General features: G+C 36.3%; 3 protein-coding genes across 5 annotated transcripts in view; all 3 read right to left on the reverse strand.

Annotated features, from left to right (window-relative positions):
• Positions 1-2: 2 nt before the first annotated feature.
• On the reverse strand, positions 3-3,816 carry LOC132184499 (Exostosin family protein). The gene is made up of 3 exons (XM_059598150.2): positions 3,053-3,816; positions 1,437-1,690; positions 3-878 (listed from the first exon to the last, which is right to left on the reverse strand). The coding sequence occupies exons 1-3, from the start codon at positions 3,714-3,716 to the stop codon at positions 327-329; spliced, it is 1,470 nt and encodes a 489-aa protein (XP_059454133.1). The 5' UTR covers positions 3,717-3,816; the 3' UTR covers positions 3-326.
• Positions 3,817-4,534: 718 nt separating this feature from the next.
• Positions 4,535-19,521, reverse strand: HIT1 (Membrane trafficking VPS53 family protein). The gene is made up of 24 exons (XM_059597276.2): positions 18,682-19,521; positions 17,885-17,979; positions 17,478-17,534; positions 17,163-17,313; positions 15,488-15,558; positions 14,779-14,903; positions 13,913-14,073; positions 13,672-13,813; positions 12,685-12,748; positions 11,612-11,797; positions 11,464-11,505; positions 10,760-10,864; positions 10,625-10,684; positions 10,248-10,325; positions 9,863-9,970; positions 9,697-9,762; positions 8,944-9,021; positions 8,733-8,866; positions 8,557-8,650; positions 8,108-8,185; positions 7,188-7,250; positions 5,837-5,905; positions 5,656-5,751; positions 4,535-5,031 (listed from the first exon to the last, which is right to left on the reverse strand). Exons 1-24 carry the CDS (start codon positions 18,728-18,730, stop codon positions 4,735-4,737), a joined length of 2,469 nt encoding a protein of 822 aa, XP_059453259.1. The 5' UTR covers positions 18,731-19,521; the 3' UTR covers positions 4,535-4,734.
• A 949-nt stretch (positions 19,522-20,470) lies between these two features.
• The window catches only part of LOC132183575 (exocyst complex component SEC6), a 31,095-nt gene continuing 26,250 nt past the window's right edge, over positions 20,471-25,315 (reverse strand). For all 3 annotated transcript variants that reach the window (XM_059596901.2, XM_059596899.2, XM_059596900.2), the window contains exons 21-26: positions 24,826-24,895; positions 22,700-22,787; positions 22,509-22,598; positions 22,204-22,320; positions 21,342-21,404; positions 20,471-20,906 (exon numbers count right to left, since the gene is read on the reverse strand). In XM_059596901.2, coding sequence (XP_059452884.2) covers positions 20,775-20,906; positions 21,342-21,404; positions 22,204-22,320; positions 22,509-22,598; positions 22,700-22,787; positions 24,826-24,895 — 560 coding nt within the window. In that variant the 3' untranslated portion in view covers positions 20,471-20,774. The remainder of the gene's footprint in view (positions 20,907-21,341; positions 21,405-22,203; positions 22,321-22,508; positions 22,599-22,699; positions 22,788-24,825; positions 24,896-25,315) is intronic.

Below are 25,315 nucleotides of genomic sequence, written 5' to 3' on the forward strand. Positions count from 1 at the left end.
TCATTCTCCCAATGTTTACATGATAAAATATGGCAGAGTAAAAAAACAGGGTATTCTCCTCCTAATGGCAAGATAAAAGAGTTATGGTAGGAGTTTAAATCCTACAGTTTCCATGAAATGTTCCAGCTGTATACAAAGGAATTATGTGAAATACAAACTCTCTCAGGAAAGAACATCGGCAAATTCTTTAGCATCAGAACATTCTTCTTTTGGTGCTCTAATTTAGTATCAAAACATTTAAGGAATACAAAAAAGTTGATAAATTATATTTAAAGCAAAAGGGCACAAAAGCTAATAGGATAACAAAGAAATTTGACTCAGTGATTTTATGTACAATGACAACGTAGTGGAATTGATCCACCTGGGGGTTTTCTATTCTCTCGGACAATGGCTTCCTTAATCATGGGCAACTTCTGGTGAACCTTTTTCCATATGTGATTCACGGCACCATCCGGAGGAATTGGCCCAATACCACCCGGATGCCCATTGTCATATTCAAACATACGCTGAATGCGAGACATATTTTGCCGAAATTTATCCTTCTGCTCTTTAGAAAAGCTTCTGAGAAGACCCACTAGCCAATTTGGCCTTAAGGCGTCGTTAACTGCCACAAAAACTGAAAACTCTGAATAGTCTATCACACCTTCAAAGGGGAGCTCAATGTTATCACTGACAATAACAGGTATACAAAGACTTTGAATGGCATCAAAAAGGCGGCATGAAGTGGGGGTGTCCCCGGCCGGGTGCAAGCAGAACTCTGATGTTCTCATCCCTCTAATTGACTGCTCTCTTCCAGTGGCATTTGGGAAGCCTTCTTCCACGATAATGCCTGGCTCATTAACCAACAAGTCCCACAATTTCTCTCGAACTATGCCTCCCTGTTAATGGAAAAATATAACTTATGTTACATTGACAGTTGGAAATTCAGGATGATTCATAATCCAAAGTGGCGGCTGATATGGAAAAACACTTATGTAATAATGCTTTAAATAGAGACAAAAAAAAAAAAAAAAAAAGATTAGGAAAAGACAAAATGTATACTTTTAATCAGGTAAAACCCTAGAAAAGCCATTTAGTTTCTCATAATCTATTTAACACACACACACACACACAACTCCTTTTAAAAAAAAGTCAAAATTGTACATTATTTATTAAATGCACACAAACACACATATGGGGAACTTAACACGCCTTTACATCAAGAATGTGTTATTTGATGAACAATTTTATGGCAGAAGGAATTGATCTTTAAGAGACATTGCCTCTTGAGTCAAAGGTGTCCAATATAACAGGTGGTTTTTGAGGCTAAGTTCAGCTAAATTGGGCAACTGAATATCAAAAACAAAATAAAGCAATAAAAGTAGCATATCAATCTGCAGTAAAAATTGATAAATTATGCCTAGTCAATGAAAGAGATTTAGATATATGTCACTTACCCGGTGCCTATGTTTAGCCCCTTTAAAATAAAGAAGCGTTTGGCGTCTTTGGTCTTCTGACAAGTGCAATCTAGGTAGTAGATGGGTATATGGGATGATTACATCTTTGAGTAGGGAAACTTGAGTGTGTTGAATCATATCTTGTGAGCTACCATTGGATGACTTTGAATCAAGTCGGTACCATCCACCAAAATCCACCACGAGGAGAATAGCTGGGGCTATCTCAGCTCTGACATGCCACATTGCAACTGGGTCTGCCAAAGAATGCTTCAAGTTTTAACATAACCTGACAATCCAGAGACTAAATTATAAGCTGCTAAAACATGCAATTAATCTTTTGTTTCTTTCTCCCCTGTCAGGCAGTGTATAAATCAGGCAAAAAATGTCATAGTGACTGCTTTCCTTCTGTCTTTAGTTTTCATATTAAAGTTAGTAACGAAAGTTTGAGTTATCACTATAACTCCGTATGATTTTTGTTACACTTGGCACTGCCATCAACCAAATGATAAATCTAGTGAAACTTGAACTTCCAACAAAGTCGAGGATCAAGTTGCAAAACAGCCAGAAGAAACTGGAAATCTAACTTAGTCTCTCTCAAACAGCTTTATATTATTTCTAATTGATTTGAGAAGAAAACGTTCCAAGATTTTAATTGAAACCACAAAAGCCAACCTGAATTGCAGAACTGAATGATTCCTTCTGACATTTAGGTATCTTGCAGTCCCACTAAGTGGTCCAGGACAACTCTTAGAGAGTGACTAAGAACCCACCAGATTCTTTCAGGAAACCCACAATGCTAATTTTTAGTCATTATAGTTGAACTTAATTCGATTGGGTCCGCTTGGGTAATCTCAATAATCTACCTAACATAACGTACCATTTCAAAACTGGCACACTTTCTTGTCCTGAATGCCATCCAATCAACGATGCCCTTACTGTGTTTAGTTTGGCGGCAAAATAATTTCATGGGAAAATAATTTTTTCCTAAAATAAGAAGTACCTCAGTAGAATACCATGGGAAACTATTTTGCTTGTTTGGGATACAGATGGTTTTTAAATCCAACAGAAAAGAAAAGCACCCACGGGGAGACAGAGAGTGTTATTAACTTGTTGCATGTATTGGGTCAGTACGGCATTAATACTTTTCAAAGTGCATAAATACATCCCAAAAAGCATTCCTAAGTTGTTTTTTTTTGATAAGTAAACTGTAAACATATTCTTGTTGATTAGCATTCCTAAATTGTTAAGTCGGAACAAGAACTAAAAGACGATCCAAATCTAGACATTTCCTTAAAAGGCCATTAAGAAAAACAATAGCTTCCCCTCCTCGGATTCTAGCACAATACTAGAAGCGTCTATAAAGCTTCTTAATAAGGAAAACATCATTAATCCAGCCTCCAGAATCAAAAAATAAATGTCGTTTCCTACGTTATCCTCATCGTTCTCAGCAACCCAAAAGAGAGTAAATTCAGAAAAAAGTTCAACAACATCAATAAAAGAAACTAACCATTAACACCTACTCGCACCAAAGTCATCAATAACCAATACCCACAAGACAAACCAATCATGAACAACATCAACAACCAAAACTGAAACAAATTAAAACCCAAATATACCAGTGAGAACAAAGACGTGGTCGCGCCCACCGGACCGCTTCCAAGCCGGAGTTCCCCTCACCAAATCTACAACATGTCTCTGCCTCTCATAGTCATCGTTCCCCGCCTTCTTCCTAAACGCCCCCTTGGCCGTTCCCAGCTGCAACTCCGCGCTCAACGTCGCGAAGAACGGCACGAAAACGACGTCAGCTTCGTCGACATCGAAGACCCGCCTGGCAAACGACCCGGCTCGCAAGCTTTCCGGGGTCATGAGGTCCCCGGTGATCCAGTACTCGGCGCTGTACTGCTTGATCAGCGGGTTCTCGGGATAGGGAGGGAACCGGAGGTTTTTGGGGAGGTGGGTCGGGGCGATCTGGCTGCCGGATTCAGCAGAGATGCGTGAGTCGGTGGCGGAGGAGGACCAGTACCGGTCGAGGAGGCCGTAGTTGAGGGATCTGGGGAGGTCCGCGACGTAGACTTTGATGGAAGTGTAGGGCTTTTGAAGGGTAGTTAAAGTTTGGGGAGTGATTTGGGTGTTGGGGTTGGAGAAGAGGAAGAAGAGGATCAGGGAAAGGGTGAAGAGAAGGGTGGCGAGTGAGAGGAAGAGCGTGGGGAGTGAGCGTAGAGAAGAAGCGGTAGTGGTGGTGGTTGTTGTGGTGGTGGCGGTGGTGTTCTTGAGGGCCATGTTTGTTTGTTTGATATTGATTGTTTTCTGTTTGGGTGATCGGATCTCTGATATTCCCTGCTGTACTACTCTTTGATGATCACTTAGATTGCACTTTCTTTCTGTCTGTTTGTTAAGGTGTTCTCAATTTTATTTTATGTGGTCCATCTCTTTCTTAAATTAATCATTATCTTAAATTAATTATTAAATTTGTAAAAATTACTGCACACGTCATTATTGATCAGTTTTAACTGGGGTTGATTTTTTTTTTTTTTTTTGTAAATTAATAATTAAATTTTACGATTAACTGCATGGCATTATTGATAATACGGGGTTGATGATGTGGAATCCACTTCTCCGAGAAAGACAATTTTTTATTTATTTATTTATTTTATTATTTTTCCTAAGATGGGTGTCTTTTAAGGTTTCTCTATCAACAACTCCCTATCCATATAAAAGAAAAGAAACGGTTCCTACAAAAGACGGTGTCTTTTGTGCAGTTACCTTTGTCTCTGGCCTACAGTGTTATTTCTGGATGTGGTGGGTTCCCCACATTTACACATGCATGCCCACTTTGGGTGTTGGAACGTGAAAACCATACCATCACCATGCATTATTATTGTATTCACGTGGGTGACAAGGGAAACACTCTGCTGTTCATAAAAGGAAAGTGTTCATCTTCTCCGTGGCTGCCACGTTGCCATCCTTATTTGATATCAATAATAATAATAATAATAATTAATTGTTTATATTGTAAGATGTAAACTACAGTAAGATGAAATATTACCCTAAAAGAGTCGGTCTTGACTTTCTGTAAGATGGAAACATTAGAATTTTGAACACCCATGTATTTCAAATGATTTAGAGTTGAATACGTAGTAGTAATTATTTTGTTATTGCTTCCCTTCAACTCAAATTCTTTGAAGGACCAATCAAGTTCATTTATTATGCTTTTGTAAGAGCTGAAATGGAGCCACAGTAGAGAAAAATGATGATGGTCAATATTAATAAGATAAAAAAAAAAAAAAAAAAAAAAGTTTCAAGCATTGAAGAGCTTTCTGAAGGGCCCATCTTTCCGATCTTTTGCAGCTTCAGTTAGAGCAAGGAACCTCTTGAATCCTGTTGTAGCTGCACCTCTTCCAAGTGCAGCTGCTCTGGTTAGCACATCCTCCCGTGAAGCAATTAGTCCTATTGAAGCCAGATTGGGTATTGCAGGAGCTGCCGGGGCAGTAGGGACTGCCTGGACAACCGATGGCACGATAGAATGTTGCGTAATCCCTGGCCCACGTTTGACAAAGTCGTCTAGTATACTTTGCTGATCAGCTTTTTTAAGGCCCTGAACATGCCATTCAAACATTAACCTGCCGTCCTCAAAAGTTTATTAGTTTAATATAATTCCACCATCAAACCAAATACTTGTATCCAAATAATGGATCATAATGATCCGACAAAGCATACATTGAATGTGTGTCAACTGTATCCTATAGTAAATGCTATAGAGTAGTGACACGCAAAAACTTCTGATTTCAAAATAGTAAACTGCAGCTAAACCTAATAATAAGCAAGAAGGGGAAACAAAGCACTTCCTTAAAGTTCAAAGGAGATGTTCTTTTATGCGATACATAAGAGGCCATGTTCACACAGAATGCACGATTAATTTATTCAATTCATGTTGCGCAATTTTGTTGGGAAGCTTTAATGAATGTTTCATGGGCGCACCTCTCTGCGGTGGCAAAAGCTGATGTTTTGTGGTTAGTGAAAGCTAAGAAGATGACCCAACATATGAAACTTTGGCAGACACCTTATCCAACTTGACAAGGAAAGTTGAAAATTAGAGAAAGTTAACATCACACAGCCTTGACCTATATCCATCCATTTTTTTGGGGCATGACAATAGGTAAGGGTCTACGAAACCAGCGTATGACTAAACCATATATAGAACAGCTAGAATTGAACCTACCTTAAGCTCCAGAATACGCTGAAACTCCATCGGTGTTCCCTCTGGTAGCAATGCTCGATAGGTATCCGCCACAGAATCAAATGGGGACAGTATAACCTGAATAATGAATATACATACACTTGTATAAAAAATAAAACTAAACTTGTCACAGAGAAAATGTACAGATTATATGATCACAAACCTTCAAAAGTGCTTCAGCTTTGCTCATTTCACGGCTCACAAATTTTGAATAGCTTGCTGCACCAGAAGTCTGTTCAAAAAGGAAGATAATGAAATGTGAGGGGTTTGATTTACATAACAGGAGACCAAAATTAAGCACCTGCAAACAATCATACATAGTTAAAGAAATTATGGCAAACACATGCAATACTGTCAGGTTTATCTTAGGGCTGTTCAAATACCTGCCAACCCGGCCTTCTGACCCCAATCCAATCCGATCTGTTGGCATCTGACTGGGGTCAGAAGTGATTTATATCGTCAAACAAAAGTCAGGTTGGATGTCGGAAAATAAGGGGTTGGAATTCCGATCCACCTGACCTGACCACTATATATATACAACCCCCTCCATGTAACCCAAGCTACCTCTTAGCGTTCAAGCTCTTGCCAGTCTAACAGAGAAGAAGAAGAAGCCTGAGCCACCGTAGCCTCTCTCTCTGAGTCTAGCAGCCAGGTGGCTGTGCGGTGGCAGCTAGACCTCTAGTGCCCACCGACTTTGGAGCCGACATTGGCAGGGTAGGGTTGGCTTAGAAAAGGGGTGGTGCGGGTTGGCATCCAAAGTCAGAACTGGCCCACTCCAACTAGAAAGGGCTGGTGCCCAGCCATAGTTTATCTAATGACTGAAGCTTATTTTTTCAAATGGTTTATAGATGGCAGGTGATGCATATTTTTCTTGTCTGCACACATAACTAATTCATAAGTTGGAAATGCTGGTACTTCTAGATATCAGTTATCACGCAACAAATATCAAGCCAGCTGTCCAAGGTCAGCAACACACATGCTTGCTCACTGTTCCACTCGATCAAAGGCAATGTTCTTTAATGATTAATACATTATTGAACCTTTCCAACTATTTACTTCCTGCCCTTACAGAGTGCACGGAATTTTCAAATGAGAGCTACAACACTTAGCTTCCAACGTTCAAAAACAGGCCAACCTAGCACCAAGGTAGAGTTCAGCTTCTCAAATTATCTGGATTAGCATTTGTTGTTCACAAAAGTGGACTGTTGAAATTGATATAATAGAAACATACCTAAATTGGAACATCAGTTAGGTTTAATTTAGGTTTAATAAATGCCATAGGAGTTTGAAATCATTTAAACATTCTTCACTCCAAAAAGTGAACATATACAAATACTGCGTTTATTTGGGAAAAGAAGAAAAGAGGATGTCAAGCCCAACAAACATAAACTTTCTCATCAAGCATGATTTTCCATATTTATCATACACAAACTAACAGCCACCCAATCACATTTGACTCCAGAAAGAGGAATCAATGAAAGTTAACATGCATTTCTTTGAAAGAAGTAACTCACTTGTCGACCAAGTGAAGGAATGTCTAGAAGAATCGTCTTTACTGCTTGAGTGTCCAATAACATCTGTAAAAGCATCAAACCATTTATTTATATCTAAATTTACATGAATAAACCACAACGATTACATTCAAGAAAGAATACATTTTAAAACATTGATCTATTTGTTAATCACATGTATGAATGGCATGGGTACGAACATCTGACACAAGCAACATTCAGCCTGCCCACTCACTTGTGTGTTTCTACACTGTTTCTTACTGCGTATGGTTATGTACACAATTTTCCAAGATTTTTTTTTTTAAAAAAAAAGTGTTTTGTCTTCTTTTGAAATTAGGCCTAAGCCTGACAGCATTAGATGCAAGGCCTTTATACCAAAATGTTCAGCCATATTGTGAGTAATTTTTTTTTTTCAAAAAAAAAAAAAAAAAACATAAGAAAGAAAAAGAAAAATACCTGCTAAGATTATACAAGAATAAATATAAAAGTTGTTTAGATCAAAGATACAAAGGACATTGTATCTCATTGATTCGTTCATGCTACAGAACTCCAAATTTAAAAACAGTGACAAATAACGTCAAGAAAACTAAAGTCTATGCAAGCAGCTCCAAATTATTTTAACAATAGCCAATTTAAATGTGCAATATACTCTATTACTAGGCATAGTGCATCAGGCCCAAATTCTAGATATAATGTAAAGCTCAATGTGCACGTATGCAACTTATGAGCACTATACATCTGAGTAAGATGCAAACCTCAGAATTCAAGATTCAGGGGGGATCCTTGATAAATATCCAACAAGCCAAAAGATATAAACCTCAGTTGCCCCTTACATAATGTTACACTTATTTAAGCAAAATCTTTTTGATGCCATCACCACTCATCTAAAAAGGAATAAAATAAATGATGAAAATGGTCAATACTTGTTGGGCTCCAGTTTCTGATATGTGCTTGCATTTGAAAATGTTCGCATAAAAGCGGGGACCAAGAGAAGATGCAAGCTGCATAAAATAAGAGAAATTAAGATATTTAGCCGAATGTAACTTGAAAAGAATGTTAGAATGTAAGTCATTAACTATTTTCGCACAAACTTCAGAAGTCAACTCAAAGTCGCATGGATGAGGATGCCTAAAGACTACAACCAAAAATATTTAATTGAGCAAAGCTTGACGCAGAGTAGGCCATTTAAGTTGGATGTGAAGCAAATGCATAAGCCTTTTATTGTATTAGTAAATAAATTGCATAAGGTATCAATAATTGAAAAAAAATCCAAACAAATGATAAATCCATATGCATGATTCTTGAACCTTACTAGAGCAAGATCTATTTTGAGAAGCAAAACCTAAGGTATCACAGTCCTCTCTATAATCACCTTGTCCAAGAAGAATTGGAAGTAAACGGGTGAAAGAAGTCTTCCAAGTACAGGAATGCTACTAGCAAGGATCATATTTACGCCATTAACATACCTGCAAGGAGGATGTGGTAAACAGTGAAAGTTGTGTTAAGTACTAGAACTTGAGGTTCAAAATTTCAAATTTCTGAGCTTACTCTGATTGGTCACCGACACTTTCAAGGGTACCCCATGGAACACGTGTCATTGCAGCCATTTCAGCATCAAATTTACTTTCCAGGCCATGCACTAGGGTTACCAACGCTTTTGTTATGACTGCCGAAAATTCATCCTGCAAAATAGCATTACTTCTATAAAAATGAAGAGAACAATAGTCATGGCATGATTTATTTATGAGATAGTCAGTACCTGCACTTCTGACATATCCACTCCATCCACTAATTGAGAGTCGATTATTTTAGATACACTTTCCGCCAATTCACCAGACTGTCAAAAAGTAAATCCCAAGTTTCTAAGACTGTATATCATCAGCATCATTATAGGCTGAAAATTTATACAATAGTAATATATGGAACAAGTATAAAATTAACGACCACCACGTCCTGGCCATGTGTTGTCCTAACTTTTGTAGGATTATGTCATATCATACACATTCCCTGTATACATGTTTGCAATTCACAAGCTACAACTCCAATGCTTTAAATTTTTAGGGCTAAAAGAGGATCTTTACACAGATTTATAAATTTGCAGTTATAACCAACTTAAATTGCGTGGACAAGAGATATCATTGAACTATAGGTTAGTCTAAATAGATATCAATAACATAAGAGAAGTGTTAGCTCAGAAAATGGTCGTAGGGTAATGCTTCATGAAGCTTGAAGGCTCTAACCAACAGCTATAACAAATAACTTTTCAAAAATAGAATAACCGGATAAGCAACCAAGTTCAGAGACGCAATTTAAAAGCAAAGATCAACATGACATTATCTCTTTTTTTAAACCCTACAAGCCTTCTCTCTCTCTCTCTCTCTTGTCTTGTCTTCTAACATGCAGGCATGCATAATTTTTTTTTTTATAAGCAAAGAAAAAATTATAAAAAGTGTAATTCAAGCTGACATTCAACGGCCAACAACAAATGCCATGAGTTCAGAAACCAACTGACCGTTTTATGACAATATTCAGCTGAATTCACAATATAACACATCACCCTTTCATCCCTGTCAGAAGTCTGCTCAAAATAGTCACATGGCAACAAAGCCAAAATTAGCATCCAGTAGAGAATAAACACTGCTCAATTCAATCATGCAAATAAACATGGTTTAATATACCTTTATCTGTCCATCCATGCCCGTGGCTGCTGCAACTATTCCTGTTCCACCCCTAGGTAGTCTTGCAAAAAGTTTTGTTGCATATGCTTTGAGAATTCTTTGAAACACCTAAGAAAAGGGGCTCAAAAGTTATTTCTATAAAAACCACATCTATGTACACGTGTATTCTCTTACCCTCAGTCTATTCCACATCCCTACCCTAAGGGAATCATAAAGAGCACATATTTGTTCATATTCAAATATTTAACATACATAGCAAAACCTAAATAATTGACTCACACTGACCACATTTATATATATAAAAAATACATATAATGATGTTTAACATCATTGCAATAGAGTACATACCAGAAAGGGAGATAAAAAATGAATTACAAGAATGCACCTTGAACAAATTAAATAGCGTCTGGTTCTTTGTTAGAGCACTGCATCTCTTTAAGCTCCTCTTGATTATAAGAAACAACTAGAAAACACAAGAAGGGTAAATTAAGACAATGCAAGACAAAGGCAAAATTAATTTGATCAAAAAGAACTAATATAGGTGCATCCCAAACAAAAGGCATGAAAGAATCTTAGCTATTGAGTATACAGATTCTCTTGACAAAATACAAGGACCCATTTATAAGCTTTAAAATGCTTATTTAGCAACCCAATAGTGTTCTGATCCTTGAATATGTCCATCACCATAAAGCCTCTATATTGCAGTGATTTACCGCAGATTCCATATTTATAATAATAACAGAAAAATGTTGACTTACTCACCTGCATGCTACTTGATAAAACATTATTCTGACTTCCCTCTTCTATATCCCACGTCTCCTCCTATTAAGGAAAAATAAAAAATAAATAAGTAAAAGGGAATCATAGTGTGGTGAAAAAATAAAATGATCAAAGTACCTGAACAAGTTTCTCCAGATTCTCCATCAATGTCTTCTCTTCCAGTTCTACATACACTGTCAAGTGAGGTTCAAAGCAAGATGATATGATTCCACGGAAGTTGAACTGCCAAATCAAATAATACAGACAATTTTCAGCAGCTATATTAATCTGCCCTAGCTAAAAGCCAGAAAGAAGTCTAAAACTATAATCTCAATAAGTAGTCCCTCATAAAAGGACCAACAAGAATATCCTAGACAAGAATAGCCGGGTTATAATAGAAAATTCAGGGAAAGACCCACCCTAGATTAATCTCACTTGCATGACATGACATCAAAGCACTTGAGCGTATTTTAGTAAATCTTGTATTTTAAAGCTTCCATTGGAAAAGCAAATCGAAATTAATTACCACAGCTTTGTAACTGGAATGACTAAAACAACTAAATATCATTATGTCGCAAAGACTTCAAATAGAAGTAGGTTGATTAGAACCATTCGGTAATCAAATCAAACTTTTTCTGTAAAAGCCCCCAAAGATTTCCAGCTTCCAAGGCAATGAAAAAAATCATGTAGATGGATACATACAAAAGAGGTGAAAACACAATATACAAGCATTCATGCTTGCTGCGGCATGTACATTTTGGGGTACAGATGTCCCAGCTCTACAGTGTTGTGTATACCATCAATAAATTATATGCATGAACAACCATAAGCAGATAATATACCCCAGCTCCAGGCACCGACAACTCTTTCTTTCCATCATTTTCCTGTCAAAGAAAGAACAAAAGGAACAATGGGTGACAATATATTCTATGTTCTATATTTTTCTTACACAAACTTCACTAAAAACGGTAAGTAATTTATAATGCGTACTTCAGTTCCAGTTCCTTGATGTGCAGCAAACTTCCTTTCATACTTCTTTCGAATATCTAAAACACTTTGACTAGTATTTTTGCCCCTGCCTATTTCCTCAATCTCGTTACCTGTCTCCAAGCTTCGTGCACCTCCGCCGAATTTCTCAGCCAATTCATCCTCAAATTCTAGAGTTCGTTGTAGTGCCTAAAAATAGACGCCAAGCATTGAAAACATTAATGACAGAAAGAAGCAGGCATAAATAAATTAAATTGGTCATGAGACAGGATGCAGCATGTCAATTAAAATGAACATTTCATGTAATATAGACCATTATAGCAATCATTTTAAACAAAACTGATTGGAAAAAAAAAAAAAAAACTTGGTTTCCTAGAGACCATGCCCTACTTGCAAGGAAGGTGACGATTTGAAAAGGATCTAGACAGACGAGGAGAGGAGAAAGAAACTGATTTGGGTATGATTTAGATAGTACAAGAGTCTATTTGTATATCTGTACTCTTTCTTGAGTTTTAAGAACCAGTTTTTCCTTCCAAAAGGGGAACTTTCCTCTCTCCAACGCAGCTTATGAATATTACATAAAAAAACTTTTTTTGTAAAGGGAATATTACATAAAAACTTATAAACCAAAAGATGCCTCAAGCAGCCCACATAAAGGGAAATAAAGGAGTTCTTCGCAATACAGAATTTCCTGCTGTGCAGAAGAGTAGTCTGGTCCAAGTTAGTTGAAATATCACTTCTACTAAGTAAAACAAACTCCTAGATTTGAACTGAACTACAATACAACCTACACCATATAATTTTAATGCCTGTTTGGTTTGGAACTTTCAAGTGGATTAAACCTAAAAGATCGATTAAGTCCTTTTTCTTTTTTTTTTCCTTTTAGCACAAGATGTCTTTGGTTAGTCCAAGGACATTATAAGATTAAAATCATTTAAATTGGAAAGTCAATAAACTCCCATTCAGACGGATTTTATTCAATAAATCAAAAATACCTTGAAAAATTCAAACCAAACAGGATGTCATAATAGGATGATTTAGGTCCATGATTAAAATTTAGATAAAGACAGGCTCACCAACAATAAAGCCCCAACATCTGGTTTTTCTTTCAGATTATCCAGGATCTCCTCAAGCTGTTTCCTGGAAACACAAGACCACATATCACAATCTCAGGTTCTACACAATAGTATCCAATAGTAGAATTCTTATCTGACAGTCAAATACTAAGAGGGGGTTAATATCTTAGTAGCATGAAAATGAGGGATTAAATCTTGTCTCCACTCTTTCTATACTTTTCCCAGAATATTAAGGAAACTAAATGTGGAGAATAAAATTAAAGAGGGACAATAATGAAATCCAGAAAGATGCTGACTGCATTATAATGAAAAAGAAAAGCTTTTTTTTTTGTTTTTTTTTTATAAGTAATGTTGTATATAACTGATGACTTGTAAATAGCACAGACAACATTTAGGCTCTGATTCTTAATGTGTTTGGTTTAAAAAAGTGTTCTAGAGTGCGTTTGGCACTACAATCCACATGCCAAAGTGTGTTAGTGGTGGGGGCCACATTTGATAATTTGTTTGGTAAACCAGTTTTGAGAAAAGTTTTCGGCGTTTGACAAGTGAAAAGAGCTCTAGAGAAGCTTAGCAAATAGGCCTTTGTGGAAGCTTAGCAAACAGGCCTTTATGGGTTGTTCGTTAGAGTGTTATTTTGAGAAGAGAAATCAAAAGATAGAAAACAAAAATTTTAACAAATGGAACCTTAGTTTTCTTCATACCAATATGTCAAAAGGCTCGGAAAGTCCATATAAATAAGAGGTGACAACACCCACGTTGGTGTCTGAACATCAATTTTCATTGGGCTGGTATTTTCAAATGTTCTCTTCCAAAATATTAAATAAAAATTGCTAACAAATTTGAAAAGGTTGTGGATTCTATACTAAAATAATGAAGAATATCAAAGACATATAGCCATCCAAGAAGCACACGGCTCATGTTTGTTTAACAAAGATCAAGATTTGATGCCAAATACAAGCTTTCCAAGATTTGTTTATCAAAGCATACCTCGTTTTCTTACAGAACTGGATGCAGAGGCGATAAGGAACATGCCATGAAGGAGGAAAGATCTTCCAGATTTCTTCATTTGTTCTTATTCGACGCTTGATCCATGCATATCTCCTTTCAGTTTTATCCAACTTAGCCAGTTCTAATGACATGGCAAAAATAAAGTTCAAAGTAAAGGACATATGAAGTGGTCTTCTTTATAAAGAAGCATAATCATAACAAAGTAGGAAGTTAGACATACCAGCTCCTTCAAAAATTTGTTCATACGAAGTAAGCTCACGGCTGCAAAAATTGTTTACCAACTCTTCCCTCACAGATGGCTCCAAAGCATCAACAACCAAGCAGGCATCAGATAAATGCTGTAGTAAATTAGTTTCTTCTGTCTCTTTTCCAGTACCTAAGCTGAAATTAGAATAGGGAAAAAAAGAAAGAAAAACTTAAAAAGTACAGAGCATATTACTGATGTTTAGTTTAGATGTATAAGAAGAAGCTGATTTCAAGAAACCACTTCAGAGAAAAAACTGGTATAACTAGAATTAGTTGTGATATCAACATTAAACCTCCATAACTTCCACAAAATTCTACTTCAGATGTGCATGGAGTTGATAATCCATTTGCAATGCTTTCTTTATCAGCAACTTATATGGAATATGAATTTCAGAAGTGCCAAACAATAGATAATATTGTCTTAGCCTTTTTAAATACAGGTCTAAAAGAATGAAACAAACTTTAAGAGGGAAAATCAGAGGTTTACAAAACATTAGAAAAATCCTAATCAACACATGAAAGAAGAAGCTTTGGCTAGCTAATCTCAATGTCATCTGTAAAAAATAGGCAGCTCTCAGTTTCTCAAATGCATGTTTAGTCATCCACAAAGTCCATCACCCATCTTTTGAAAAGTAGATGAAGAATATTAAAAAATGAAGAGGAATCTAAAGACCCAAAAAACAAAATTAAATTGATGTCTGACTGTCGCAAGTCTTAGCTAGAAATGTATTAAGACAGCAAATTGGCGACCAGAAAAACAAAGAAGTTAATTTGAGAATATCAAGAGAGAAAAGAAATAAATGGTTATTAAATATGGCAAGAACCTTAGTGACAACTTACCTGGAGAAATCAGAAAACACATGCGACTTGAGAATTTGTTTGATATTCTTAAACTTCTCCCTGAGTTCTGTGATCTTTGGAATATCCCTATAGGCTTCAAAGTGACTACATAATTGGTTCACAGCCTGAAATACATCACGAAAAAAGAAATATAAACAAACACAACTTCATATGAATAATACTAATGTATTTCAGAAATGCAAACGATATTGCTTTTATCACAAACAAAGATCATGTAGTCTTTAATCCTTTTAACTAGACCTCTTTTCTTGGCTGCCACAAACTACGCCAGACACCATTAAATTAAACCACATCAAACATCTAGTTCCATGAATAGAAGTCCTATTGTACCAAGCATGATTCATTCCTAATCCTTTACCACTTAAATACAAACCACTTATTCCTGATACGATGCTAGGATTCATATATCTTAAGACAGATCAGGAGAAAAGAAATCTGTCCTGTATCATATAGTCTGTTACAGATTGATGACAAAATTAAAAGATCACTAATCATCATTCAATTTCCAATTGTATAAAGGAAATCTAAAAGTGTTGGCATTCAAGAGCGGCAAAAGACTAGTGCTTTTAGAGAGTAAAAATCAAGCTACAATAAAACAAAGAAAAAAGGGGACCAACGAGAAGTATAACAGGCAAGGGAACACTTGCTACAGGAGTGACTACATATGATCTACTAACAGATATGGTACCTCTAGCTGTGCAGCTGCCTCCTTATATTGTCGTTTTGAAGCCATAATTTGAAGCTGCTCAACAGCAGAGACTGTCATAGCATGAAAAAGGGTGTTAAAGTAAGAATTTACATATGAAGCTCACCATCTTAAGTACCCCAAATCCATGATAAATAGCTAAGCTGATTGTATGTACATTAAAATGTTACACTTAAATGCTCTCTCTCTCTCTATATATATATATAAAATCCGACCTCCTTGGGTCGAAGGGAGGTATTTCTGACTTCCGAACTGAAGGAGAGTTGGAAGGGAGGTACAACCCTGACTGACACCAACAGCTTCAGTTGGTAGTCAGTTGAGTAGGTCAATCGGGATGAAAGAGAATTAGAACTTCAGCAAGCAGCCAAGCACAGATCTATGAAGGAGATTTAGAACTTCAGACTATGGAAAGCACAGATATGCGAGAGAAACAACAAAATTCAGCAACCACAGCAAGCTTTAGAACAAAAAAAAAAAAAAATCAACAAAAGGAAAGGAGAGCAAACAAGCATAGATTTGTCGATCTGTCTTGATTTCTCATTCTAAATCAAGCACAGATCAACATATCTGTGTTGACCTCTAAAATCGTATGAGTTTTAACCAAAACTCCAAAGAGAGAGTGAGAAATGAGAGAAACTGTTGTGTACAGGTTTGAACAGTGGGAACGGTGAGAAAATATCCAGATAGTGGCCATGGAAAAGGTGGAGAGTGGTGTGGTGGCAGAGGCTGTGACGGTGACACAAAGTTGAGGAGGAGGGCTTTTCTATGGGAAGTGCAGCATGAGGGTGAGGGATGAGGAGTGGCCACGGCCCAAGGTTTAGAAGACGAATTGAAAACTAGAAATATGTATACATGCCAAGAGGGGTCGGGTCAAGTTAGGTTGGTTTGCCAGCCCTTTAAAACTGAATGCCGACCTGACCCTTTACCGGAACTAAAATTTTTTAACCGACCCTCACCAAAACAGACTGGATTTGGTCAGTTTCGGTCCAGTCAAGTGAACGGGTATTTTGAACACCCCCATATATATATTCACACACACCTAAATATGTGTATGCTTGTGTGTGTGTGCGTGTGTGTGGAGAACACACCTAAAATTGTAGATCATGCAAGGTGGGAAAAAGGGAAAGGTTGGCAGCGGGTATCATAAATGTGGCAGGGCAATTATCAGGCAGTCAAAACTTTATTAAATTGTATAGCATTCAAGCAGCCAGATCTCTATAAAATTATATAATGTATAGCTTCCAAACTGATGCCTGGCCGATCCTTTCACTGCTTTTCAAGTTGTATCATAGATTTTATCGCTTTTTAATTCAAACACATTGTCCGGTATGAGGTTCTATAATTTAAACAAACCGGAACCTTTCAAGCAAAGTAATTGAAACCAATTTAGAGGTCTAAGTGGAAAGCCACAGGTTCATGAGGTTAAAAGCTCAAAAAAGTAAACCATTTGGACCAACAGAACATCACATGATTTTTTCTGTCAGTTTTTGATTGATAAAGATTTTAATCTATTCCATTTTGAAGAATCTTATACATCTCATAAAAGTCCAAAAAAAAATCCAATCCGTAGTCTTTCAATCTGACAACCTTAATGGGGACAAACTGTAAAAGCCTTCAAGAAAACTCCTACAAACATAGAAGGATAACAAAGACAAACCTAGCATGGTAAGACGATGAAGAGCTGTAATTGTAGTCGTTATGTGCTTCTTTGCAAAGTCCAACTTTTTAATGTCGCGGCATATTTCCTGAACCATCATCTCACTTTGCTCAGCTTTCCCTTTTATTTCTCGGATCTTATACATGAGTTCCTGCTTGACAGGAAATAAAACAAATAGCCAGAAAATGAAAACATAGACAACCCCAAACAAAGACAAGAACTGACAAATACAGCATTAAGATGCTTAAGGTGGACAAACTAAACCCATGTAACTAATTTCAATGATAATATGAATAGATGTTTTAAACTTCAGACCTCCACAGCACACGTAGCAGCTGCAAGATCCTCCTTGGCTTTGGTTCCTGAATTACTCTGAAATCACAGAAGCTGATCTATCAAAAAACTAAAGATAATGATATAAATCATACTTTCCAAATGCATGAACATAATAACATTAGAGTGGTTGCAAGTCAATTGTATTGTCCTTTCTTTTTTTAAAGTGAATTTCATTGCCCTACTTATAGCAATGCATGAATGATTTTGCAAATTCCCCCAATATATCTTACTTGTTCAGAAGTGGTGGATTTTATGGAAAAGTGCGCGGCATCCAAAGCCTCAGCTCATCATATTACAAATGAAAAATCCCAAACAAAGACTAATCCAGTCTAAATACTATTGAGAATTGAGATGAAGACATCAAAAAAATAGCCAAAGATCATGACCTGTTGACGAACAGCTGCTAATATTCCAGCATCTACACGACGAATCTCACTGTGTATCTTTTGCATGAGTGGCTCGACACCATATAAAGATGCCTCTGAATATTCGCCACATATCATAATGTCAACACGATAATAAGCATCAAATAAGACACATAATAAGAAGAAAGGATGTAATGAAGTTCAGGAATGCAATGATTCCAAAAAACCAAGAATACTTGAGATAGGCAAACTTCATTAGTAAAAATAATCAACTCCTACGGAGTTGGTAGTTGCAGGATGATACCTGGGCCTATATTGTTTTTAACGATCATACTTACATTCAGTAAATTATCTAATTTTGGAGATTTCTTTCTTAGATTCATGTCCGTTAGGTTTAGCGGTTTCAAACATGCGGTTTGAAAAATCAAAATGTAGATGATGAAAACGCGACTTTAAAAAACAACTTAAACATTTGGTAAAATCACGGTTCGACCTTTAGAATTGTGCATTTTTAACATTGCCAAACTGCATTGTTTTAAATGCTCTCCCGAACACGGATTTCCAAACTAGAAACATTTTGCGAATTTTGTTTAAAAAACCTAACTTTTAACCTGCTTCGAACAGGGGCCAAACGCACCCTAATTATAAGTGTGCAACTGATCCGTGTATAAGTAGTTCTCACATTTGGACTAGCCTATGTTACATTCTGCGATCTGAATACATCCTCTTTTCTGATACGCACTACACTGGTATATATGTATTACCTAGCTTGAGGAACAAACAAAATCAACAGAAAGATTGTGAATGAAAGAGCAAACCTGTAGGGAACATCTGGTTGATATACTCCAAAGCGCTCGACTTGTCCATCTTTAATGGTAAAAAGAAGTGAAAATAAGTACTCTTTTATTTCCTAAAGGGTGATTTAAACGAAAACAAAAAAGATAGCCGCCGACGGCCTACTTAAAGAGCTCGGAAACGTTTCAACCAAAAGAACTTCTTGCGCAATTCCTGCGTGTCAGTTTCTATATCCACAATTTGTTTCTTGATTCTCATTTCAAATTGTTCTCTGGACTTCTTATCAATATGGGGTGATCGCAACACAGTATATAAGACTCGTTTTTCAGGCAATCCAATCTTCCGCCCCAAAAACTGCTTTCCAAAAGATAATGGGCGATCAAAAGATTTAATCACTAAGCGTATCTTGGCGGTCGTCATCAAATGAAAGCAGAATGCCTCTGGAGACAGGATATACCATGGAAATAAGAAAACTTTGAAAACCCTGATCAATTAGCACAATTCAAAACGCAGAAATCAGGCCCATCTCTGCACTTGCCCGTGCATTAACAAGAAATGAGAGCACCTTCAATACCCATTACCAGTAATGGCCCTCATCGAACAGGACACCAAAGATTCAGAAGGAGTGTTGTGCCGGAAGTCGTTTGTGTAAAGAGCTGAAGAGCAATTCCGGTAAAGAACATAGATTTGAGGAGTTGAGCGTGTAGTGGAGCGTTGATTGCAGAAGAGATGGGAAAAGAAGGTAGGTTGAAGCGGCTAGGGTTTCTGGAGAATCTGGGAGAAGTGAATTAAGGAAGGGTGCGATGGGTTGTCTTGTCTGTCCGAAGCACAGGTGCTCAGATCTAAGGAAGTTTTTTTTTCTTTTTTTTTTCGCTCAAGATCTAAGGGAGTTTTTTTCGCTTGGGTAAAAATGGGCACGACTCTATATTTTGTTACGTCACATTACATCTAACGAAAACTATTCTTAAATTTATGATGTTCCTGTTTTTCATATATGTTTTTTTCGAGCCGTTTCCAAATTTAATGATTGATTTGTTAAACATATATGTGAAGATATACGTCCTAATTCTAATAAAAGAAATAAAGAATGTCTTTTGTGTTTATCCGCAAAAGAAAAGTGACAAAGGTCGGTCTTTGCCCTCCTAATTCTTATAAAAGAAAGAAAGGAAACGAGCAAAAGTGCTTCCAAACACTTGATAAGAAAGCGTTACAATCATACCATTACCTTGGTGCTCCATTAGGTCCCTCGTGGCGTCCTACTTGATTATTATTTACCACTCTTGCTGACGAAAGAAGAAAAAGGAAAACACTGGAGCTTATTTCTGACCCAACAAGAAGGAAGCAGCCATCAATATATGAAAATTTCAAGGAAATTGGATTGGTCTAATACTTGGGCTGTCTTTTTCAAATTTGTTATGCTACGGGGTTGACTTAATTTTTCAAGAATAAGAACATTATAAAGCCATTATTATTACTCTCCAGTATGTATAAAATGTAAACGTTCAACAGTACAAAAAAAAAAAAAAAAAAACCTGAAATTTTCATCATGAAGGATTATTTTCCAGATATGGAAGAGTTTCCATTAATTAAGCGAGCATAAATTAGGGATTTTCCAAGAGACAAACAGCAAGGAACTTTGAAATCAGACACTCCCAGAAGGGCTATTTGAGACAGATTATCTGACTAGGCAGGCCCCCAAGATAAACACCATAACAGTTTAGTTTCGTCTCCCTCTATCGGACCTATATCATAGAGTTATAGCCTTTTATGGGAATCAAGAAATTGCACCAGTAATATCGAAAGCCATGCAGAGATTCTGAAGTTCTTCAATCAATATATTTATACAAATTGTTGAAATCTTGGGTGAAAAAAACCCTAAAATTTCAAACTGATTTATGTCATACTGTGACTTCAAAGTTTATACAACTTTAATTTATTTGATCCAGAGAGAGAGAGAGAGAGGAATGGCATGCACAAGAACTCGAAGAGAGACTATTCACTATTAATAAAAATAAATAAATACAAATGGGAATTTTCCAATTAAAGAAGGTTAACAGGTCTATACAAATGACAGCATCGTTTCTCTGATCCACACAAATGTATTGAAATTGCACTACTAAGTCAGCTTTCGCCACAGAGATCCCTTGGAGACTGATAAGCACTTCACTTTTGTAAAAACAAAACCTGCCTTTGGAGGGTTCCCATCGACGAGAGAATTCTCGTAAATCTCTTTGCACTCTTGTACTACCTGTTTGGCAAAGATAACGGACAATATTCAAACCCGCAGACGACAGAACTCAAAAGCCTCTTTCACCCAAGCAATATTGTCTCACACAGGGAAATAAAACAAAAGCAAATGACATCAAGATTTGTTTCTTGTTTTTGAACTTTGGGGTCACTTTACACCCAAAACTAATGCAGGAACTAATCTACCACCGAAGTTTATACCCCATATAAATAGGTCAACTAGGTCCATGTAACATATATAAAGCAGCGCCACATTTCATAAGTGAGTTAGTTGCATGATTGCATAGAACCCATTCTGTTAAATCACTGTCCAGTAATTGGGTTCCCATGGGGCATCATAATACACCCCAAGAAAATCTGAGACCTTCTCGTATTTTAGCATCCAACAGTATAGTTTTAATTGATATTGAGGAAAGAATGACAAGGTTGCACATACCTCCTTAGCATCCTTCCTTGGTATGCCTTCCCGTAGTCCAACAAGCTTCTCAACAACCTCAGGCTGTAATAGGAAAACATCGAGATTTTTATACCAGAAAATTACCTTTAGGGCCAGATTTCTAATACCTTACTTTTTGTGGCAGAAAATTAGTATAAACTAAACAGAGTACTGAAATTCCTAACTTAATATTACGTCTTACTTTCAATTACCTTGGGCTAGTGCTCTTATTTGCAGTTGACAGATACATTAAAATAAAAACAGTGAACCAGAAGTTTATTAATAACATGACAGGGAAGAGCATGAATGAGATGGTAACCAAAAATTTAATTTTTCAGGATACAAAATAAACTTCAAAGACATTTGATTTATTTAGGGAAAACTAACCTTACCCCATCAATGTACCACTAAATTTGCAATGTCCCCCCAATATTTCAATTTGGTTAATCTACCATTTGGGGGTTACAATGTCCCCTTACTGCGAGTAAAAATGACAACAATACCCTCCATGATATAAAAAGTTCAGGAAAAAAATTTAGAAAAGTGGCCGTGGGTCACTCAAGTAATTGTTTTCCTACTTTTTTGTTTTGTTTTGTTTTTCTTTGTTTGTTTGTTTTTTTTTTTTTTTTCTGAATTGTTTTTAAGGGTATTTTTGCCATTTTTGACATTACAACCCCAGTGGTACATTAACCAAATTAAAAGATTGGGGGACAATGCAAATTGTATGGTAGATTGAGGGAGTATTAAGGCGCAGTTTCCCATTTATTTAAGATGTCAGTCTCGAAAGAAAATGGTGTTTCCAGATTTTCAGTAGCAAAATTGTGATGGAAAAATAAGAGTCTTTATTAATAGAGGAGATTACCGGGCAGTCGGGTTGATGTTCAAGAATATTTGTGTAAATGAGTGTGAAGGTATCCAGGCTCTCTGCTGAAGCAAGTTCTCTTAAATCACTCAGTATCCTAACTCTGTTTTCAACTTTCTGAAATCCAAGTCAGGAAATTAGCACAAAGAAGCATTACAAGAAACTGAGAGATATATCTAACCAAGAATAAAACAGTTATTAACTTCATGAAACAAATTTACTTCAACATAAGAGCAAATATCTTTCTTTTTTTTTTTTTTTGCAGGGGTGGGGATGGAATTGTCCAAAACATAAACAGCACTTACAGAAACACTTATATATTCCCTAAAAAAGTCCATGAGAACCTCTTCGTCTAGCCTCATCCGTTCTATGGTTTCTTCCTTGATGGAATTTCTCTACAGGCATAAGCATCATTAAGATGATCATGCTATAGAAATAAAAATAACAATACAAATTACAGGAGTATACATCATCAACTTTAATGTGAAATAAAAACCTGTGTTAGAAGATGATCAACATAAACAATGACAGTTTCCTCCAGGCAAGCTTCAACAAATCTCCTAAATGATCTTTCTTCAATGTACCTTAAATACAGAATTAACAACCCAATAATAAGTGTTCCAACCGACATACAATACTAACAGAAACATCATCATTCCAAAGTGGTAATAAAGAATCTTTTTATTCTGCAACAACAAATTTTGTTCTAAATAAGCCAGAGTCTCAAAATTGGTGATAATCAAACAAGTCTAAGTCAAACTAATGAATGGATTAGCGGTAAACTAAAACAAATGATGAGATTGAAGGAAGAATTAGGCACATGCACGTAAATTAACAACACATACCAGAAGTTATACCTGACATGTTCAAGGAACAGATCATTGCTGAAGAATCTCATAAATTCTAATTAAAATATTTGTCGATATTAAACTGAAGAACACCATGCACCAACCATGAGGAGCTTTCCTCTAGTGAAATGTGAAACACCCCTCTTTATTTCATAATCCAGACAGGAAAACAAGGAAACAAGCAACAGGAATACAAGAGGAGGGTATCAGGGCAGTTGGGAAGGGGAAGGGGGGAGGGGGGAATTAACATTTGCCCCAGCCAAAAGGCAATTCCGGAAATGAGAGTAACGAAAAAGCAATGATGACCTGAAAACAACAGTTTTCCATGGCAACTGAAAGGAATTAGGGTTTTAACAATGCCAGTGAAGAGAGTGAAAATAAGACTGAAGCGAAATTGACAATGAATAGGGTTGGCACTGAGATCCATTGAAGAAGAAGATAGACAAAACAAGGTGAAGAATCACTCCGAGAAAATCAGGGAGGGATTCTGATAGAGAATCTAGGCCACAATATTTGATGCTCTAATACACATTGCGTTGATATACACAGATTAGGTGGATGACATCAACTAAATAGGGGGTTTCCATAGTAAAACAACCTTCAGAAATAAGAGTCTATTAAAAAGGATAAACAGTATGGTTTATTGCGTGGATAAAGACAGACAAGTTGGGAAGAGAGGGAAACAAGAAATATCATAAGATCAACATGGTACAACACCGACAATCATAATATATATAATGGTAGAAGCCTTTTAAGTGTATAGTTTATAATTGTGACAAGTGGTATATTTAAAATTGAATTGGGGCATCTCTAGATTTCCTTTCTCAAGGTTTCTGCTATATATATATATATATATATATATATACATATATATATATATATATATATAGCAGAAACCTTGAGAAAGGAAATCTAGGGTGCCTAAATCTAGTGCACTAAAAATAATAATATTACATCTCCAATAACCAAAATTTAACATTTTAAATAATTTTAGGGTGGCTAAACTTGTTAAATAGGCCAAAACGTTCCAATAGTTTCATATTTGGGTGCATATATACATTCAATAGCTGTGCAAAAATTTCACAACAATGGTTAATAAAAAGTAGATTGAAAAAGAATTAAAATTTAATATATAGAATGGTTTTAGGGTGGCTAAATCTGTGACAATTAACATTTTAAGACTGTATTTGTTGTTTAAAGTTAGTTTAATTTGATCCACCTCACTCCTGCTGTCATTCTACATATCATTCTACATTTCATACCCTTTTCAGTACTCATCATACTAAATTTTGGAATTCATCATATCAAACAATGAGATCAGCCATTAAACATAGCTTCATGCTTTGTCCTTGTTGTTGACCAAGAAACAAGGTATATTCGTATAAAGTAGGAAATCCAATCATCTTATTAAATCCTCAAGTTGGTCCCCAACCATCTGAAAGAGTTGCTAGTCATTCTCATCTTGAAACAAAGTGACGGTCAAGATTAAAACTGTAGCAAAAAACTCATCAATGTACAATGCCAGCCTGATACACGCATAAGCTAGTATCAAGGATACTAGATGGTTGTAACATAGAATAAAGGGGACATAGTAAAGGCTGTAAATCCTGTCCATGTCAATAAACTACTTTTGAGTTGAAAACAATATAGGAACACCATTATTGTTTTAGATTGTATCTTCGACTTGGGCGTTGAACCAACAATATCCACTATACTGAAATATTAGGACAGTGAAAATATAAGGTTTCCGAGGTCAGAAAAGAAGATAACTCACATCTTCACATCTGTGAAATAATCACTAAATGTTGCAACCAGGTACTCAGTAACCTGTCCTTCGCACCACTCTGGAATATGCAAAAGGAGAAAACCCAACTCAGATGCAAAAAGAGGTGTTTGAAGAAATACTAAGAAGACTTATTGTCATTTCCAACTAAAAGAATTTCATCATTAACAGGTGCAGAAAGTTGTAGCAGAATAGCAATGATTGCATGATTCCAAATCCCTAATTGATTAGACTCGGAAGCAAAATGTATCAAGTTGTTCCACGGGGCCACAGCCTCATGAATTGCCAAGTTATTGAAAGGTTAAACATGAATTTCTAAATGGCTTTTAATTTAATTTTGGATGCTTCCTGTGGTTCTGCATGATACTATGAGAACCCCACATATCACTCAAAATACATGCATCCACTGATCCACACATGGGCTGGTTAACTCATACAAAATGACTTCTCTATTTCAAATCTGTTACATTTTTCGTATTGA

Source organism: Corylus avellana, chromosome 7 (genome assembly GCF_965113065.1).
Source record: "Corylus avellana chromosome 7, dhCorAvel1.hap1.2, whole genome shotgun sequence".
Lineage (NCBI taxonomy): Eukaryota > Viridiplantae > Streptophyta > Magnoliopsida > Fagales > Betulaceae > Corylus > Corylus avellana.